This window comes from Bufo gargarizans, chromosome 3 (assembly GCF_014858855.1).
Source record: "Bufo gargarizans isolate SCDJY-AF-19 chromosome 3, ASM1485885v1, whole genome shotgun sequence".
NCBI lineage: Eukaryota > Metazoa > Chordata > Amphibia > Anura > Bufonidae > Bufo > Bufo gargarizans.
Window position 1 is genome coordinate 92,083,610 of NC_058082.1, and position 21,991 is coordinate 92,105,600.

A 21,991-nucleotide genomic window follows, 5' to 3' on the forward strand; every position below is an offset into this window, starting at 1 on the left:
AATCAGGTCAGCCAGTTTCATAGGTACAAATCTGCTGCCAGATGCCCTTATCCTCAGGATAAGCCATCAGATCCGCAGGGGACTTGACAGTCCGCACCCACAGAGTTTATATCTGCCATACACCACACAAATAAATCAGGGGGAAAAAATGGTGACATTGCGGAGACTTCTGAATTCGGACTTCGTTGCCCCGCACCAGATTTATTATGTCTTGTAGACACTTTTTGCACCTCATTCATTTTAAAAGGTGTCTAGAAAATGGGGTGTGGCTTAGCACTTTTAATACGCCAAAATTTTGGTGCTCAATACATAGATTACTCTTACCGGTAATCCGTTTTCCATGAGCCCATGACAGCACCTGTGAGATCCTCCTGCTTCCAGACAGGAAACAGGAACTTCCCAGATCTTTAAAAGGGATCCTCCTCTCTCCACTCCTCAGTTTGTGACGAGATCCATAGGACTGAAATAATTCTATATACAGTGAAGCATTCGCTTCTATTACATACATATGTGCGCCTAAATCTACACGCTCCATATATATATCTCTGGTGTGGAATAAAGCAGGTACTGTCATGGGCTCATGGAAATCAGACTACCGGTAAGTGTAATCTATGTACGTCCCATGACAGCACCTGTGAGAGACTATAATAGATGCCTTTGGGGGGGGGGGGGGACTACAGAACTTTTCTTCCGAAGACCAAGTCCTGACTAGATGAAAGGTCCAACATGTAATGTTTATAAAAGGTGTTTGGAGAGATCCAAGTCACAGCCCTACAAATCTGGTCAATGGAGGCACAGCCTCTCTCTGCCCAAGATGAAGCTAAGGCCCTTGTGGAATGCGCAGAGAACCCTGTAGGGACCCGGAGACCCGCAGAAGAAGAGGCTAACCCTATTGCTCTCATAATCCACCTGGCAATCGTATGACTCGTGATTTTCAGACCCCTATTTGGACCCTGAAATTGAATGGCCGGCTGAGAGGCCTTCCTCCACTCCTTAGTTCAAGTATTTGCAAGCACACCTTCTTATATCTAGTGTATCCAACCTCTCTTCACCTTCATTTATGGGATTCTGGTAGAATGAAGGTAAAATGGTCTTTTGGAAACTATGAAAATCCGAAACTACCTTCGGTAGAAAAGCTGGATGTGGTTTAAATACGATCCTGTCATCTAACACAGAGGTATAAGGAGGAAAGGCAGATGGGGTGGAAATCTCCCCCACCCGTCTAGCTGAGGTGATGGCCACTAGGAAGGCCGTCTTGTATCATAACATTCTTACAGGGATGGAATCTATAGGTTAAAGTTAGACTAGAAAAGACCACATTAAGATCCCAGGAGGATGCTCTTATAAACCTCTTTATCCAGGAATGAACTGCCAATCTAACCTCAAACAAAGCACTAAGTGCAAAAACCGGTACTTTTGAGGTACTAGGTCTGAACTTTTTATTAAGCCCTTCCTGTACAAAATTTAAAAATCAGTGGCATATCTGGGGGTAAGGATAGATCCAAGTCTGATCTGGAAAAACTGATAAAGGCTTTCCAGATTCTCACATATATATCAGAAGTAATCTTTTTTTCTGCTAGCCAGAAGCGTACCGATCACCTGTTCTGACAGACCCCTGGATGTAAGGAATTCCCTCTCAGTATCCAGGCCGTTAAATGGAATTTTGCTACTGAAGTAGAGGCCTTGATAGAACAAATCCTCCCTCTCTGGAAGTACCCAAGGATCTGAAAGGGACAGTTTCCTCAGCCACGTGAACCATACTATTTTAGGCCAATAGGGGGCTATTAATATTACTGTAGCATCCTCCCTCCTGATTTTCTGAATTACTCTGGGTAGTAGGCCCAGAGGGGGAAACGCATAACACAGACCTTTCCCCCATGGCTGAGACAGAGCATCTATCCCATGAGAATGATCCGCTGATTGAGAGAAAAAACCTTTTGCACTTGCTGTTCTTTTTGGAAGCCACTAGGTCTATTGATGGGTCCCCCATAAACCTATTATTTGGTTGAACACCCCCTGACAAAGGCACCACCGCCCCTGTCTGACCCTGTCCCTGCTTAGGAACTCTGCCGGGAGGTTTTCTGAGCCTTTCAAATGAACCGCAGAAATGGAGAAAATCCTCCCCTCTAAAAAGGTGGAAAATCCTGAATGCTAGATTCAACAGCTGGGGCGATCTTGTTCCCTCCCGCCTGTTGACATAAGCTACGGCTGTCGCACTGTCAGAAAATATCCTCAACATGTCTGTTTATTAAGAAGGGGAGGAATTCCTTTAGAGCACAAAATATTGCCCTCAGCTCTCTGAAATTCTGGGACTGCTGGCTTTGGATCGACTTTTCTCCATTCCACCCCTGATCTCAGGGTTTACTGGACCCATCCATCAATACAGGGACACCGTCACTGACTCGGGAAACGGAATCTTGCAATCTAGGGATGCAAGATCTCTGCTCCAGCATGATCGAATGTAAGCCTGAAGGATCCTGGACCTGAACTGGGCCCATTTCACCGCTGGAATGCATGAGGTCATTAGACCTAGCACTGACTTGGCTTGTCTTAGGGTAGAGACTCTGGTGTCGCTGAATTCCTTTATCTTTTGTCAGACAGGACTTCTGCCAGTTTATGAGCCAACCTAGATTTGTCAGGGTCCTAACACCTCCTGAATCTGTATTGAAAGGAGATTCGGAGACTGTCCCCCTATAAGGAGATCGTCCAGGTTCGGGATGATTATTATGTCCAATCTGTTTATTTGCGCCATCACCTCTGCCATTAGTTTTGTGAAGATTCTCGGTGCCTGAGACACCCCGAAGAGAAGCGCTCTGAACTGTAGATGAAGGACTGAATCTTCTGTCTGCACTGCAACCCTGAGAAACTTCTGGGCAGAGGGATGTATGGGTATGTGATAATAGGCGTCCTTGATATCTATTAAGGCCATAACGCAATTGGGGAACAGATGAAGGACTGTTGAGTCTACCGATTCCATCCAGAACTTCTGATAAGACAGAAACTAGCTCAGGTCTGTCAGATTTATTATTGTCCGATAGGACCCGTTTGATTTGGGGACCAGAAGAAGTCCTTCCCCTATTTCTTCTGCCGGCACTGAGATTAGGACCGATTTGCCCATCAGGTCTTTTATTTCCCTTAATAAAGCTGCCTGTTTCGGGGAACGCTGACGTAAAGCTGCAATTTTAACTCTCCCTACTACTTTCACACTTACGTTTTGGCGTTCCGTTTGTGAGATCCGTTCAGGGCTCTCACAAGCGGTCCAAAACGGATGCATTCTAATGGAAAAGGACCCGCTCAGAATGCCTCAGTTTGCATCAGTTCAGTCTCCATTCAGCTTTGGAGACTGACATTAAAATGCTGCTTGCAACGTTTTGGTGTCCGTCTGATGAAACTGAGCCAAACAGACGTAAGTCAATGGGGACGGATCAGTTTTCACGGACACAAAAAACGTCTTGGCTATGTTACAGATAATACAAACGGATCAGTTCTGAACGGATGCAGACGAGTGTATTATCATGACGGATCCGCACAAAACGAGAGTGTGAAAGGAGCCTAAACTGAAACGGCACGCTTTGGAAAAGGATGGTGGTACTGGAAAACCCTTTTTCTTGTGAGAGGCTTTGTCCAATATATCATCCAGTGTAGGACCAAATAGAAAATTATCCTGACAAGGAAGGACGCATATTTTGGATTTTGATGCAATGTCCCCCTTTCCACCCCTTTAACGATAGGGATCTTCTGGCAGAATTGGACAAAGCCTCTGCTCTGACTGACAATCTTAACACGTCAGCCGATGCGTCTCAGATAAAATCAATTGCCTTCAGCATAGTAGGAATCGTGTTCTCTCTCTGGGTTTTACTAGCTATATGTGATTCTAACTCCCCCAGCCAAACCTTAAGTAGGTCACTTAAGGTTTGGCTGGGGGAGTTAGAATCACATATAGCTAGTAAGGATTTGGGTTCTCTTAAAGACCGAATGGATAAAAGATCTGACACCTCTCTTAAAAAAAAAAAAAGTTGGGATGCATCCACTTCCTCCTTTAAAGCTAATATTGCTACGACATCCGTGGCCAGGTCGGCCACGGATGTCGCAGCAATATTAGCTTTAAAGGAGGAAGTGGATGCATCCCAACTTTTTTTTTTTTTTAAGAGAGGTGTCAGATCTTTTATCCATTCGGTCTTTAAGAGAACCCAAATCCTCAAATGGGAGGAATGATTTTTTATTGACTTTTGCCACAAGGGCATCCACCCGCGGTACATCTTGCCAGGCTGCTACTTCCTGATCATTAAACGGAGACTTCCTTTTAACCGATCTAGGAATAAAACCCTTTCTATCAGGCTTGTTGTTCCATTCTCTTTTTATAATTTCCTTAACACAGTCCTGTATGGGAAACACTGTTGCTTTCCTTGGTCTCAGACTTTCAAACATTAAATCCTGTCTTGACCTGGATTCCTCTTCCACTTCCATAGTAGACCTCACTGCTCTTAATAAAAGGTCTGTATCCTCTACTTTAAATAATGGCCCCCAGCAAGGTCCTCAGAGGAAGAATCTGAATTTTCTATTAAGCCTTCTTCCTCTGAATCTGACTCCGTAGAGTCCAATTCTACAACCTGAACTTTCCTCTTCATACAGGGGCTAGGAAGTGATTTCTTAAGCTGTTCTACCGAAGAATGGACTTCCATTTTGACCAGGTTTTGAATGCTCTGGAAGAGCGATGGGGATTCTTCCGCTATCACTCTGTCCAAACATGCTGGACAACAAGCTTTGGGGTAAGATGGGCTTAACTTCTTATTGCAAATCCCACACTCTCTGCCTTTTGTCTTGTGGGCGATCTTCCTTGGGGGCTCCTTAACCTGCATTAACACATAGCCCACAGTGAATTCCATAAGAAAATCTCCTAGCCAGGAGATAGTCGGGTAGAACCCCTCTTACCCCCCACCAGGAGTACCATGCCAGATTCATAGTGCTGCTCCTGCCGTTCAGTGCGCTGTGGTCCATCTCCCCTCTTACTGCATAATCATCAGGGGGACTCTGGAAGGGCACTGATCACCGAACAGCAACCTGCCACACTGCTCCCTTCCATGATGGCTGGCTTCTCCTTTTGAAGAGCGCGCACTACCCGCCATGTTTTGGCTCCTCCCCTTCCCAGCAACAGGCCTGCTAGTACACGCCGCGCTGACGTGCAGGGAGAGGACTAATGTCTTCCCCCCCCCCGGCTTCACAACAGCTCCTAGTGGAGTCTTACACCGTCATGTAGCCTCCACTAGGTATATAATTCAACCCCAGAGGTCCTGCAGCCTGCATAATCGATCCTGGAAAGATCTATGGACAGGAAACAGGAAGAAACTGAGGAGTGGAGAGAGGAGGATCCCTTGTAAAGATCTGGGAAGTTCCAGTTTCCTGTCCGGAAGGGGGAGGATCTCTCACAGGTGCTGTCATGGGGCGTAATGGAAATCTTGGTTTAACATAAGCAAATCAAGAGGTGATGAGAAAAAGAGAAGTGTCCAACCTGTCCAGCAAGACGCCCCAAATCTATCACACTGCATGAGACACCACGGTGGATTTGGCACATCTTTTGCCTGTTCGGTGTAGAGTTTAGGCTACTTTCACACTAACGGCAGCCTTCTCCAGCAGGCTGTTCCGGCGGGGGAACAGCTGCCGGATCCGTGCTGCCGCTAGTGTGCACCGTGCCGTCGTTGACTATAATGGGGGGCCCGTAGGTCCTGCCGCAGCATGGCAAACATGTCGAGAGGCGGCCGCAATAAAACTACAACAAAAGAAGGCTGCCGCTAGTGTGAAAGTGGCCTAAGACAGTCATAATAAATCTATTCTTCCATTTGATAAAGTGCAAAGTAAAGTCTCCAGATCTTCCAGATCTTCTTACCTCTTCCGATTTCTTGTTTGTTCTCCTTTCTGCCTTTTCCTTTAATCTTCTTTCCTGTAAAGTACAGATACGTATATTATGTTAGAGTTTACCTACTGTGGCATTATACAAATGGTAAATCATAAAACTGTACAGTTTTTATTTTCTATATATATCTCATGCCTGCTGTGTCCAACTCCCTTTCATTTAAAGTGTAGCTAAACCTTGGAATATACTTTATTAAAAACTAATCTAACTGCCCTAAAATACATTTTTCTAATATAGTTTAATTCACTTTTTTCACCAATTCCTTGTAAAACAGGCACCAGAAGTTCAGGCGCCTATCGCACTTTAGAATCGGTATTCCCATACAGTGCTATGCATGGCAGTACGGATTCCTCTTCAGCCGCACTGAGCAGTACATGAGATCCGCATCAGAACAGACTGCATCATCAAACACATACAAGATGGTCAGTTTAAGGAAGCCGCAGCCGGCCCAGGAGATCCGGCAGACACATGGACCGTGTTTCACAGTCATCTGCATGAGTCGTAAGAGCGCTGCTTTGCCAAAATCAATTGCATAGCATATCTATGCCAGGCTTTATAAAAGCCATGTGCTATGTGAGCTCCCACCAGCGCCCTCTCCACTCTGCTAAAGCCGCCCATAGCACAATATACTCCCCACTTCCAAGTTGCGTGGATCATCTGCTCTGGAACCCAGTCATGTAACATTCTTCTTTGGAAAAATCTTACACGTGCCTAAGTCATGTCTTTTACCAGGTTCCTGGTCTGGTCTATGGAAGTGGATCTCACTTCTGTATCAGGAAAGGTGCAGTGGATGGGGCCAGAAACATTTCTCCCTGGCACATATGCAAAATCCTGAATCCACCTCATCGGCGCATGCGCCAGGGAGTAGAGTCGTTCTGGCCCCATCCACAGCAGCTCCCCATCCTGGGCTGCGGAAGCAATTTCTCCATCAATAGACCATACCAGAAACCTGATAAAGGACGTGACGTTGGCGGATGGAGGACTTTCTGAAGAGTAGTTCCATATGCCCGGGTTCCAGAGTGGGAGATCCACACTTTGAGATGGTAGGAAACTTTCTCCTGCATGAAAGATATGACCCATTAATGTTGGTAGCTGGGCCAGGGAAAACCCTCTTAATATTGCAAGAGTTTATGGGCAGGAGTTACTTTTCATGTGTGCATTGATGTATCTGAATTAGGGTACTTTCACACTAGCGTTGTGAGGATCCGGCAGGCAGTTCCGTTGCTGGAACTGCCTGCCGGTTTCGGAAATCCATATGCAAACGGATATATTTATTTTCCAGATCCGTTAGACTTATTCATTGAAATACCAGATCCGTCTTTCCGGTATTATCCAGAATAACGGATCCGGTATAAAAAATGCCTGAATGCATTGGGACAAAACTGATGCTTTTTTTTTTTTTTTCCAGTATTGAGACCCTTTACTGGAGTTCAATACCAGAAAAGAATAAAGCTTGTGTGAAAGTACGCTTAACCACTTCCCGATCGCCCATAGGATATAAACGTCCTATGGGCGGTTGTTTATCTCTAAATGGACCTTCTAAAACATCCATTCAGAGATGGCAGCTGCATGTTAATCGTGCAGCTGGCGAGCGGGGGGCCCCAGAGAGAAGGCAGGGACAGTTCCCAGGGGTCCCTGCCTTCTAGATCGCTGTATATTTTTTAAAATAAATAAAAGGTAAAACATATTGACTCAAATTTACCATTAACATGAAGTACAATGTGTCACGAGAAAACAATCTCTGAATGGCTTGGATAAGTAAAAGAGTTCTAAACTGACATGTCAGATTAGAAAAATTAGGCCTGGTCAGGAAGGGGGTAAATGGCCCCGTCTGGAAGTGGTTAAAGGGAATCTGCCAGCAGTTTCGTCAATGCTAGGGTCTGGAGGTAGTGCATACATCTGTCCCTGCTTTTAATAAAAGGAGTGCTGTAAAAATGTACTTTGAATGCTCCGGGCTCCGCTGCCTCGAGCGTACATTGTGGGCTGGGAAGCAGTGTCCAGGCTCAGTGTATAAGACGCTCCACTGCACCTCCCCTCTGCTGCAGCAGTCCCCTGGTTGGGCTCTACAGCAATTATGGCCCTCAAAGCAGAGGGAGGAGCTGTGGAGCGTCTTATACACAGTCTGAAGCACAGCAACCTGCAGGCCCTACCCCAATGCACATGCAGGAGCAAAGCCTATGGTATTCAAAGTCCATTTATACAGCACTCTATTGATTATAAACAGGGAAAGAGGTATTAATTACCTCCTGTCCCCTGACCATCTAAATGTGTCAGCAGTTTTGCATAAAAAAAACTGCTGACAGACTCCCTCTGACGTGATGAACTACCCTTGGAGGCACTTTTAATATATTTGAGAATTATTTTACCAACAATTAAAGTTACTTTATGATACATAGGCTTTCTTTCTCAATATATACAATCTGGCAAAAAGATATGGCTGGTGGCAGTTGAACATTTAAACTGAGCATGTGCGACCACTTCTGTGAGCTGGACAAGAAACAAAGAAAATAACCAACAGAAGGTGGTGCAATACAGATACAATGTACTGAATAACTCAGTGGCTATGCTACATTTTTAATGACATGCAATTACAAAAGTATTCAGATCCCGGCGCGAGGTGCGGGCACCGCGCCCCACTGCGAGATGCGTCCCATTACAAAAAAAGCCCCATGAGCTCCAGCAAAAGGCTCCCATGCAGTTTTTGGACAACAGGCCGCTCACACGTAACTTCCTGGTTAATACATAGTTAGTATTTACCATCAGAAAAAAATACGAAAGATCTAGAAATGACAAGTAGAGGAATGCGACATGAAGCACCCTGCTTACTTCTGCTCCATTATTAGTCCAAAATGAACATGGTGCTTATGCACTGCCACAAATTATACTCCATGGTTATTCCAGAAGAATCATAAACCCATTTGTGTAACAGTAAAACAGTCAGAGAATTAAATGACAATAAACTCTGAGGTATGTGCACCTCGTTCAGAGCGACAGCAGAAGCAGCAGACAATTAGAAGTTAATGGAAGGCTTATTGTTCATTACTCTACGAGGTGGAGAAGAGAACAAGAAACCACTCCAATGCCGGCGATCATGGCCGTGCTTGTATGTGTTAAAGTGAAACTAACTGTTGGGGGGGGTGGGGGGCAGTTGTTTGTTTTGGGTTTTTTTTTGCAGGGGGATTTTAGGGTTTCGGATTTAAAAAATCTAATTAATAATGTACTCTAATAATATGCAGGAGTTACATCAAAAGACTCGCTTGTCACCGACACTCCAGTTCTGGTGCCGAGCTCTCTTCTCCTCCGCTTCAGATCTCCACTGGACTGGAAGTGAGAGGCACCGTCTACACATACCGTACATGCCAGCCAATAAATGGCCTCAGATGGTGACGTTTGCGGCCATATCACAAGATGGCTGCCACTGCTGAGGCCTTTGATTGACACACTTGCAGTCCAACGGGAATCAGAAGTGGTGGAGAAAGGAGATTGTCACTGGAACTGGTGCACCCGTGACAAGTGAACCTTTATAACACCTGTACCCGGCCTGGCTATAAGCAAGGGGCTTCCCGCTCTGGGAGAACCAGTTTAAACCTATGACTGGGGGGACAAAATAAAACCGTACTGAACACCGTTGTAAAGTAGGGTCATAGATTCCACGAGGAGGACACTGCCCTGAGATTGTGAAGGAGTCTGCAAACAGCAGCTTTACGTTTCAGATGGCCATCCAGTGATTCATGTAAAAGTAAGAAAATAATGATGCATGTAAATATAAAAAATAAAAAACAAAGACAAGCATACATGTGCCACAATCTGGTACCTGGACAAGAGCCTGGAGATATCATCAACCTCTGTCAGCACCTGCAAAATGCTGGACCAACTGACTACGCCTTGCATTCACAGGGCCGTATTACAGCTGTAGACAAGCTGCAAGTCGTACAGAGGCATAATACAGCAGCCACAGAAATGTATGGGGCCTTCCTGGACCTTCATAAAAAAATGATGGCGTGCCCCATTCGCTGCCATACTACAGAGACATGTGTCCTTCACTGATGCACCAAATGGTGGAGCCACAAAGGAGCTGCAGGAAAACTATGTGCTGCGGTACAGGCTCCACGCACAAAGCCTTGCCATATGGAGGACCAGGGGCGGACTGAAAACTTAGTGGCCCTTGAAAAAATAGTAAAAGTGGCCCCATTTTCTAGTCGGGTCCAAACTGATGGAAGGCAGGGCCAACACAAGTTGTGGCACATTATACCACCCCGACAGAGGCAAATACCACAGTCCATCACAAAATACTGGCAGAATATATCCCCAAAAACATCCACTGGTGGGCTGTGAGGAGGGCTCAGGCGGCCCCCTGTGTATCGGCCCACTGGGAAATTTCCCTGTAAGGTATATGGCCAATCCACCCCTGTAGATAACACCTTAGGCACAGTTCACATTTGTTGGTAAAGAACAGTCAGGTCGGAAACAACACATTCTATCATAATTATGATAAATCCTATGTATAATGTACAGTTAAAATAAAAAAATAAAAAAATGCATTAAGACCATGTAGACGAGCCTGAACCTGAATGCAACGTCAAGGGGGGGGGGGGGGGTTGGGCGGACATGACTGAACGTCTTCCTTTTCCATGTGCTTCAGGGGGGCTGTAGTCCTTCACAATATCGTAACACCACAAGGAGAAGACTGAAGAGTTCAGCAAAGTGGATGCCAGTGTAAAACAGACGTGCACTGAGTGGCCCCATCACCTTCTCCCGTTTCCCAGCCATCTGCGCCTGGCATGATAAGGAGGAAGCGTTTGGTGCTGCTGCAACAAAAGGCAATTTAAATTCAGCCGCAGTATGCAAGGAGAAATATAATGAGATATCCCATGATTTATTTCTTCAATTTGCAGTAAGTATGAGAGACAAAACTGCCTCTACATTTCTTTGCAGCACTGTCTGAACGTTGCAAATGCAAATCTATTACTTGGCATAGTTTTATTCCTATGTTGGAGAAGATGGGGAAATCCGTGGTTTATGCCCACACACAAGACGGGCGCAAAAAAAAATACTTCATAGAGGTAAAAGTTCATCATCAGAAAATGGCCTATTGTTTTTATGTTTAACATTTTTAAAGAATTTTGGATGATATTTTTAATTTTCCATGTCAATATCTATATTTAAACAAAAACCATAAAATCATGCCGTTTTCGCACCGGCCACTAAGCCTAATAATAGGCGCCACTTCTTGGTCTAGAGATCACTTTACTGCAGTTATCTGCTTATCTGTCATTCCAATCCTGCCTGTAATGATATCACCTCTGAGACAGGATCCTCCTATTCTTTCCTTGTACAATGACCTCTGCACAGGGCATGCCTGGAAAACTCTACTATAGAAGTCAGTGAGGTCCCCTCCTGTCCAAAGTGTCCATGGACCATGTGGTTGCCGTAAAGCAACTTTTTAAATGTTTTCTAAATGCTGTTAGGAACAGCTCAGGCAATATGGCCGCCCCCATAATCATGTTCAGGAAATAAAATGTAAAAATCTGCAGATGAGAGAGTTCTAATGGAGAGTAACAACACATTCATGGTTCCTTCATGCATGGGTTTACACAAGCAACTATACTTGTATGTTTTCAGGATGGGTCGAGCTCCCCAGAAATGTTTGCAGATCACTTGTTATACAGATTGCTCTTTATTGGCCAAACAGATCAGATAATATAATAGGAACTTGTCCAATGATCTGATCCAAATCAAACCCTGAAAAATAAAACAAATTAATCCGTCTAGAGTCCTTTTATTGGCTTTGATTTATAGATCATAGCACATTATCGGATCCCCAGCGTACCATGAAGTCCTTCAGCGATTTATACTGTAGCTATGACTATGATCATGATGATGTGAAGATACTTTGGGCTATCGAGTAAGGCAAATGAGGTGATGTGCTCACCAACTGCAAAATCTGCAGAACTGCCATAAGATGATGGAGCTAATATTTCACTGAGCCATGTCCCCAGAGTAAAAATACTCTACAAAGATTAAGAATGTTTATTTTCCCATCATCATGCTCTTCCCCACAACCTGCTGTAGTCATCCAGGGCAGCCTGATGGCATAAACAGGATCCCTTGAGTCCACATACAAGGCCATCTATAGTAGATAAGATAGAGTATGGAAACTTGAGGAAAACTGCAAATAAAACCCCCTACAAAGCTGAACCCATCAATTCTGGCAGAACAGACAACCATCTAAATGTATAATGGGGGCCTCCCTGTAGCAGGCCAGCTAAGACCTGTCCTAGGACATAGCTTATATGTTTATACAGCTAGACCTGGCAATAACCTCAATACAGTTCCTATTAGGCCTGCACACTATATCGCCAAAGCAATCGCAATTAAATCGCCATATCGCAATCGCCAATTAGCCGACCCAAAAATGCTGCAATTATATTACCATATTTTTCGCTTTATAAGACAAACTTTTCCCCCCCAAAAGTGGGGGGAAAATGGCAGTGCGCCTTATAAAGCGATAGTTGACACGGATGTAACGCCGGCCGCTATGCTGCACAGCGCGGCCGGCGATACATCAGTTACAGTGCGGGGAGGGAGGAGGGGCTGGAGGAAAGTCGTTATTTTAATTAACAAATGTTCTTTTATTCTATTTTATCTGTTCTGTGCAGTGCTATTAAGAAAATGGCAAGTTTTGTATTTTGTACTTTTGCAGTAATGCAAATATGTTATTTAATTTAGTAAAAGATGTTTTATTTTGAAAAACACTGTGCATTTCAGTTCTTGAGCATAACTACATTTCAGCATTATCAGTAATTTCTGTGTGCTTTTGCCTTGAAAATCCAAGCAAATAGACCTCTAGCACAATTCCCTTAAAATATCGCATCGCATACCGTTATCGCAATTTTTAGGGCCCTAATCGCAATCGCACAAAATTCCCATATCGTGCAGCCCTAGTTCCTATTCCTATGTTTGTGTGCTAACGACAAAAGCAGAGTTATTTACAGTTATTTTATGTTTGGATGTCATATAACTGTTATATATATTGTGTTCACAGAAGCAAAAAAGATAATATGCCTTTAAGATTCATTATATAATGTGAGGTAAGGCTCAAGGACACAGCAGAAACAACAAAAAGCATAGAGTTAAACTGTTGTTACTAGCCCAGGAGTTTTGACCAATGACAGCCAGCCTCACAAACAGCTTGTGTAGGAAATTCCCCTAGCAGGAGCTGCTGGAATCATTCACCAGAGGGAGGAGCTGAACAGACCACTAAGAGCTGTGTTTTATGGAAGCAAGAGGCCAAAATAGGTATTTAAAACAGTCATATAATGTTCCTACTGTTAATATAGTGATTAGAACTGTATACTGAACTGGTTAACGGGTTATATGTATGTTTACTTACAGTTCCACCATACAAACCAACTACTTGGCCATAAAATCATACAATCCAAACAAATTGCATACAAATGCAAACTGCTCATACCAGATCATAAGCAATTGTATAGAGCAAACTGCAAACCAAGTAGAGCAAGTAAACTATTGGTAGACCTCAGATATACCTCTCAGAGAGAACATATAAAGTGCTTAAATAACTTGGTGTGCTCTTTAAAGCTACTGCTTCCATAGAACGGCGCTAGAGGAATTACAGAGTAATAGACAGTCTGGTTAGACTAAAAAGTCAGAGATATAAAAAAAATATTAATGCCACAGCGCAAAAGGCACTTCATAGTGCTGCCACACTCCCAACTAGCAGCTGTTGGGGGAGAAAAGTACTGGGCAATTTAATTTCCACAGCTTTTGTTTTAAGGGAGAATAGCCATGTCTGGCAATATGACAGACCTAAAATGCAAAAAAAAAAAATCAATTCTTCTCATATAAAGTCAGTTGTATACATTAAAGGAAACCTGTCACCATGATTTTGCGCATAGAGCTGGGGACATGGGCTGCTAGATGGCCACTAGCACATCTGCAGTACCCAGGTCCCATAGCTCTCTGCGCTTTTATTGTGTTAAAAAACCGTTTTGATTGATATGCAAATTACCTGATATGAGTCCTGTATCCGGAGATGAGTCAAGCGGAAAGGAGCCCAGCACCGCCCCGCGTCCTCCGAATCTCCTCCTTGCTGGCTGATGTCACAGAGCTGGAGCGCCGAAATCTCGCGATGCGCGAGCTAGCGCATGCGTAGTTCGTTCCCTGTGCTGATGCCAGTACAGGGAATGAACATGATGCCGACACTGCGCATGCGCTAGCTCGCGCATCGCGACATTTCGGCGCTCCAGCTCTGTGACGTCAGCCAGCAAGGAGGAGATTCGGAGGACGCGGGGCGGTGCTGGGCTCCTTTCCGCTTGACTCATCTCCGGATACAGGACTCATATCAGGTAATTTGCATATCAATCAAAACGGTTTTTTAACACAATAAAAGCGCAGAGAGCTATGGGACCTGGGTACTGCAGATGTGCTAGTGGCCATCTAGCAGCCCATGTCCCCAGCTCTATGCGCAAAATCCTGGTGACAGGTTTCCTTTAAGGAAAATCTATTAAACATTGCTTCTAACAGTGCAAACTCCTCCAAATATTTAAGTTAATGATAACTAAATGTCTAAGTATCTTCCTTCATTCCTTAATGCAAAGATAAAAAGGGATGGTCTTTAAGACCAAGCAGCATTCAATTTACAGCACAGCACTTTGTGGTGTTCATTTTTAAGGGGTTGTTTGATCTCCAAAATAAAATGAAGGCCCTGAACGTGTTTACAATAAAGAAACCAACTCGCCTGTTCACTGGCGCTCCATTCCAGCTCTGAGGGCCCTATCCCACATCCTGTCCACCATCTCAGCCATTTCACTGATCTCAATGGCGACATTTATTTGAGCGTCACATCACGCTGAGGCCAGTGAATGTCTGTAGTGGTGCATGTGACCAACGATGGGACGTAACACTTCTAGTCCAGCAAAGACAGGACCCTCAGCACTAGAACGAAGTAGCAGTGAACAGGCAAGTTGGTTTCTTTAATGATTTTAAATGCATTCCGGCCCTAAATTTTAGCTTGAGGGTCAGACAACTCCTTTAAGAGAGTTCTCTATAAAGTGGTGCACCTCAGTAGTCAGCAGCATTTTATACTGAAACCTACCCAAGTAATGCATAAGCTCTCCAATTAATATCCCTATTAGGAATATATAATATGAATGGCAAACATCTCCTGCTGACGTCCTCTTTTGAAGCAATCATGTTTTCCTTCAGTTTTTCATTTATGAGAGATCTTTAAAGTTAACTACTAGGTCAACAGTTGGCAATTTTACAAATGTTTAAGACATTGGCAAGGTATGTCATATAAAACTAAAGCTGCCCTTGGAGAAATACGCAGATTTTGGTGGGAACGGCCAAACATATCATGTTTATGGAAGTGTTCCAACTCTCCTTAGATGGCAGACGATGGAGGAAATAAGAATCAAGTAAGCTGGATTTCAACATGCAAGTGTTATAAGTCATGTACCAAAGAGGAAGATAATAGACTCTTAATTAAATAAACACTGTCCAGGCTAGGCAAGGCCATGGATTGTATGGGATCCCCTGGTATTCCCCCCTGAACCTTAGCCAGGAGATGTGGTCTTCACTGCAGGTCATGCTCCCCAGAAAAGTCTCAGATTGTGCACACAATGGCGTGGTCAGGAATTGAGCAGGGCTTCATCAACAGGAACGCAGGCAGAAAGATGAAGATTAAGAAATGATAGAATTTTATAGTCAAGTTCTCAACAGAGGTCAGGACCAAGAAAGAGAGCTTTGAAGATAGCCAAAACACCCAAAGAACTAGATAGATGTGAGATCTTGAATGAGGCAGAGGTTAAGATTTCCGAAGCACCACAAGACTAAGCAGGAGGGTAGGCAAAGAAAATGTCGGGAATAAGGCCAAGGACGGCTACACTTTAAATAAATTGGCCACACACCACTCGGGGCACTGGTAACTTGACACTGCGGCCATAGGATGTAGGAAGACACAGCCTGGAACTGAAGAGTTGCTGCAGAGTGTTGGATGGCCAGAAGAGGAAGAGGAGTTTGATTATGTAGGCAATTAAATTGACGGCTGAAAAGGACTGCCCAAAGGAACCTGGAACTGAAGTGGTGAGGGGCAGCTAGAATGTGGGGTGGTGAGTAAAAGCAAGATTACCTGTTCCTCTTGTCATTAAAATAAACGTGCATGCTTATGGTGGAGTCGGGAGGTATTAACGATGGCCGATAGGTATGAGTATGGTCAGCTTAAAGTTTTATTTCTGAGGTCTTTACCAACAGGAAATGAACCTAAAAACCAGGCAGAATTTTTCATTTTTGATGGGAATTTCACAGGAGATTATTACTGTGCACCAGTAACAGCGATGACACCAGACCAATAACCCTAATGTCTATATAATCTAAAAAAATAATAAAAAGTAACTCCAAAACTTTCTAGATTCAAGAAGCAAAGCCAACATTGTTGAACACCCCTGACTATAAAAGTGAATTGCAAAAGGACAACTACAGTATGTAGACATTATAACAGAAGTTTTATTCATCACTAAATCATTTAATTACTGTGAGGACGGGAGATTGAGAAATTATCCTGGGGTATTAAAATTCCTAATAAATAAAAGGGAACATTTTCATAAACTTACAATTTTCCCTTTAAATAGCAAATTCGATAAATGTCATTGGACCCCTCGTAAAACAATCTATAATTGCCTTGTAAACCACCTCAGAAGAAGAAAAAAACACAACTCGAAGCACTGAAGTTGGTTGCTAAGCATCTTAACATGACCCATGAGGGAAATTAAACCACAAGATATTCACTAAATGGCACTTAAAACACATACACACTCTAAAATGAGAGAAATCACTCTAAAATTCATTACAATATATATGGAACAGAACAATGTATGTAACCAGGTCTTCCGCTGTATAGCAATTCAAGAGAGGGAAGCAAAAATGACAATGAAAATCCATTGGGCAGTGTTAATAGCCCATGTACCTTCATGTATTTACTCAAAAACTGAAATATTTCACATCAAAATGGTCTTCTACTTTAGGAAAAATAAATACGCAGAGAGCACATAGATCAAACCCGTGGCTGAAGAACTTCTGAGTTGGCCATTTGGCAAGAGACGTTCCTCCATCACGTCAGGAAGGTCAGTTTCTACACTTAGTTCTTCCCCTTAAGAGCATTTGCCATCTTATGATGAACAGCTCATTTAATCAGAATTCCAATAAAATTTGATATCTGAAACTCAAAGTACCCTTTTCTGGTGGAAATCACAATCCAGCACTCACTATTTCCAACGCCCCTTCAAATTAGGCCTTGATTCACAAGTCTGTGTTCCAGACATATTATGCGACAGTGTTCCTCAGATGTGTCATGGCCCGATCCAAACTCACAGCATTATAGGGTCTACGTGTAATACTGGACACAGCCCATGAGTAAGAGCGCCGCTGTTTCTGGAGAAGGCAGACCTTTTTTTCTAACCCAGGAGAAAACCGTTAAAAGGGTATTCCCATCTCTGAGTTTTATGGCATCTCCACGGTGCTCATCTGTTCTCGGAAATCCTGTAGAACTGAATGGAGGGGGTCACACATGAACAGCCACCTCTCCATACACCGCAGCTGGCAAATGGAGCCCCGTTCACGAGATAGATGTGGGTCCCTGTGGTGGGACCAGCATGTATCAGACTTTTATGGCATATCCTGTGGATATGAAAACTCGGCAATGGTAAAACTCCAATATACTGTATGTTTGATATATTATAATGTGGAAAGAATTAGCTACAAGCTAGAAACTGACAATTTTCAAAATTTTTCAAACCAGCATCTTGATGTGAATACTTGGTAATTGCAAATAATTAAAAATGTAGTATAGCCAGTGAGCTATCCAATAAAATGTATCTGTATAGCGCCACCTGCTGCTTGTTCTTTCCTAATTTTTCCGTCCACCTCAATGAGCTTGTTGCACGCGTTCGGTTTAAATCTTCAACTGTCATCAGCCATATATGCTGTTAGAAGCTGTGGCAGTCACAGGGACAAAGCTGCAGCAGAAAGGACACCACCCTTAGAAAAAGGACACCACCCTTAGAAAAAGGACACCACCCTTAGAAAAAGGACACCACCCTTAGAAAAAGGACACCACCCTTAGAAAAAGGACACCACCCTTAGAAAAAGGACACCACCCTTAGAAAAAGGACACCACCCTTAGAAAAAGGACACCACCCTTAGAAAAAGGACACCACCCTTAGAAAAAGGACACCACCCTTAGGCCCCATGCACACGGCCGTTGTTCACAGCCGTGTGCGGGCCGTGGAACCGCGGCCTGGATCCCTCCTGAGAGCAGGAGCGCACGGCGTCACTGGTTGCTATGACGCCGTGCGCTCCCTGCTGCCGCCGTAATACACTGGTATGATCTATACCAGTGTATTACTGTACTGTGCCGGCAGCAGGGAGCGCACGGCGTCATAGCAACCAATGACGCCGTGCGCTCCTGCTCTCAGGAGGGATCCAGGCCGCGGTTCCACGGCCCGCACACGGCTGTGAACAACGGCCGTGTGCATGGGGCCTTAGAAAAAGGACACCACCCTTAGAAAAAGGACACAACCCTTAGAAAAAGGACACAACCCTTAGAAAAAGGACACAACCCTTAGAAAAAGGACACAACCCTTAGAAAAAGGACACAACCCTTGAAAAAGGACACACTACCTGAGGGGCAGGCCTGTAATAAATCTAGCAAAGTAATTGGAGCAAGGAAAGGACAGATCTCTGGTTCCAGCTTTGTTAGAAAGATTGTCATGTCGGAGTTTCACGTTTTGCATAAATCATGGTATAACAACTTTATCTTGACCCTCCCTCCCCCTGAGACCCCCAGTAAATTTTAATGTTTGTTAGCTATACACTGTATTACATGAACAGCGCAGTTTGCAAGGTTCAGTCTAGCATTTAGAAAGGAAGGGGACCCCCCTGTGTTGTCCATTTGGTCGTGGGCTGTCAAGATACAGAGATAAGTCCTGTATGGCTAGATCGGTCTTCTGACTTGGTGAATAAAACTAACTGCCTGGCGTACACTACGGCATGGCACACTGTGAAATATAAACGCAAACAAGCAATTAAAACCCAACGGATTGCGCTGAAACTGCACTTCACGTTCATTAGTCATAGCCATGATGTAGCCTGCTTCAAAATAACCAGAATAAATGTAACACCTCCGCGCAAAAGACCTAAGAATACATCTAATTAAGGTGTACGTGAAAAGTGAGAGAAGCTTTAATTAGAAATCTAACAAAAGCGTAAAGAATGTATTATAAATGTTAAGCAATTAAAACGTAAGCCTTAGTGATTTGTGACTATATTTAGTGCACAAATTAGAACAGTTATCATAACTGAAGACAAAATGTAGGTAATGTGCACAAATTGATAATTGGTGTCTGAACATCTGTTACAATGACAGCCATGTGACCCGAAGAAGAGTAAAAATAAAAAGTCAAGAGTATAGACACTGATTATTATTTTTTTTTTTATTGTTCATTTGCTTCCTCAATGCAAAATTAATTAACTAACTTTCTAGATAATCTCCACTGAAAATATTTTATTGCTGTAGAGCAGGGATGCTCAACCTGCGGCCCTCCAGATGTTGCAAAACTACAACTCCCAGCATGCCTGGATAGCCTAAATTAGTTGTAGGCTATCCAGGCATGCTTGTAGTTGTAGTTTTGCAAGAGCTGGAGGGCTGCAGGTTGGGCATGCCTGCTGTAGAGTATGCGCAACTCCTTCAGATAGCCGGTTGACATTGTTTCTGACAAAGACTGGGCAGTACACTGCTCCTGGCTTTGTTGGCCCCCTCTAATTTCACCTTTTAAAATCTCAGTGTTAGGGCTCATGCACACGAACGTGTGCCAGCAGGCCCCTGCTCCGGACCACAAATTGCGGTCCGCAATGCACGGGCACTGACCTAAGGGCTGCCGAATGCGGACGCAGGACCCATTCACTTTAATAGGGTCTGGGATCCGCACTGCAAAAATGTAGTGCATGCACAACTTTTTTGTGGTGCGGAGGCACGGACAGAAAACATACGGAACTACTCCATAGAAACATAGAAAACATTGTGCTTCCATGTGGTTTCGTGCCTCTGTTCCGCACTGCACCTTCCGGAGTGCGGACCCATTCAAGTGAATGGGTCCAAATCCGTGATGCGGTGCACAAACGGTCGGTGCCCGAATATTGCAGTCACGTGGATGAGCCCTTAGAGATAGCAACAGGGAAAGAGGGAGAGGATGTACAGGGCAGATCAGAGTGGGTTGCATCCAAGTCTTCAGGCAGGGCAAATCCAGCACGTTATACTGCAAGTGCAGATAGGAAAGAGCAGATAGAAATCAATCCAGGTGTAGAGTTGTACTGATGCATGAGAGCTAGTGAAGGAAGCAGTATCCTGAACTCACATCTAGCATGTAATAAGTGGAATAGACCCACTTGGGGGGGAAAAAAAGTAAAACTAGGAGCAGCTTGTAAACTGCAGTTGGAGATTTCAGACAAACTTAGAGCAACTTTTTAACTTAAAGGGGTTGTTTTATCATGGACAATGGGGTCATATGGCTAGAAAATGCCCCCATTGTCTTACAGGTGCCGGTCCTACCGCTAAGACCCGCACTATATCGAGAATGGAGCCCTGCAAGAGAAGGAGGGCACACTGCGCATGTGCAGCCACCCTCCATTCATTTTCTGGGGGGCCAGCAAAAATAGCTATCTCCGTCGGCCCCATAGAAATTAATGGGAGCGGGGGGCCGCGCATGCGCAGTATGCTACCATTCACTTCTATGGGAAGCCGGCTTGGTGGTGGCAAGACCGGAGTCCTCCAGCCACCACCTTGCGGGGCTTCGTTCTCAATATAAGTGAAGGTCCCAGTGGTGGGACCTGCACCTATAAGACAATCGGGGCATATCCTAGCGATATGACCCCATTGTCCATGATGAGACAACCCCTTTAAGGTATCTACTAACATGCAAGTATAATTTTTACATGTCAGTGTGTCCCTTGCCCTTGAAGAGGCTGACCAGTGTCCGCAAGAAACCAGACGCCACTGGGGAGTAGCCTGAAATAAAGAACTGAACTGCATTCACCTAGCAGATCCAGTGCTGCCGCCAGTTCTCCCAGCCTGGTTATGTTTACCCAGAAGCAGGAAGTGACAACTGCAGCCAATCACTGCCTTCGATGGACCAAAGAGTAATGCGATTGGCTGCAGCAGTTATATACTGTCGACAAGATATTACCAATGCAGCAATCAGAGCCCACCCAGGAGAACCGGAGCGGCAATGATGGATCTGCTAGCTAAGTAGCGCTCGATTCTTTATTTCAGGCAAGCGGTAATCCAGAATATTGATTACCTATCCTCACCTATCAGGTTTGACCACCCCCACCAAGTAGCTGTTACAAGTCAGTACCTGAACTACACTGCTACGTCCATCTTGTAGTAACTGCAGCGCTGTTCTAAATGAGGATATGCAATCAATTTTAAAAACCAGGAATATCCCTTTACGGCGTTTTTTGTCACGGGTAACTAAATGTTGGGTTGAAGTTCCCTGCAGATGCCGATAGCTTGGAGGCCCCTCATCCCTCCCACCATAAGCATTAGGCTAGGGCTCCATGGCCTCTGGTTGTGCAATAAATGCAGCAAAACAGTTAAATCGCTGCAACGCATATTGACATTCTGTAGATTTATTATCCATTAGGCAGTTAAAAATTTTCAGTTAAAAAATGTGGAATAAAAAGAAAAAAAAGTCACCCTCGGCATCGCCCCCTTCTACGTCAGAAATAGTGGATCAGGGGCTTCATAAATATGGCGCTCATTCTGATAACCCTTTTGCTCAAAGTACGTTATTCACACCAGGTCACCGGCATATATACATTGATGAATCTCCTACTCCCCACCTTTTACATAGCCGGCTGCCTGCAGCCACCTCCAGAGGGAGCTCTGTGCATAGGAATTAAAGGGGTTGGCCCATCTCACACACCGAGCAAGTGAGGCCATCCTCCATTCACCTCTATGGGAGTGCCAAAAACAGTCAAAAGCTGGCTCAGCTATTTCTGGAA

At 44.3% G+C, this 21,991-nt stretch overlaps 1 protein-coding gene across 1 annotated transcript in view; it reads right to left on the reverse strand.

Annotated features, from left to right (window-relative positions):
• Positions 1-21,991, reverse strand: part of DDX10 (DEAD-box helicase 10) — a 189,500-nt gene that overhangs the window by 75,105 nt on the left and 92,404 nt on the right. The window contains 1 exon segment of the mRNA XM_044285187.1: positions 5,885-5,938. Coding sequence (XP_044141122.1) covers positions 5,885-5,938 — 54 coding nt within the window.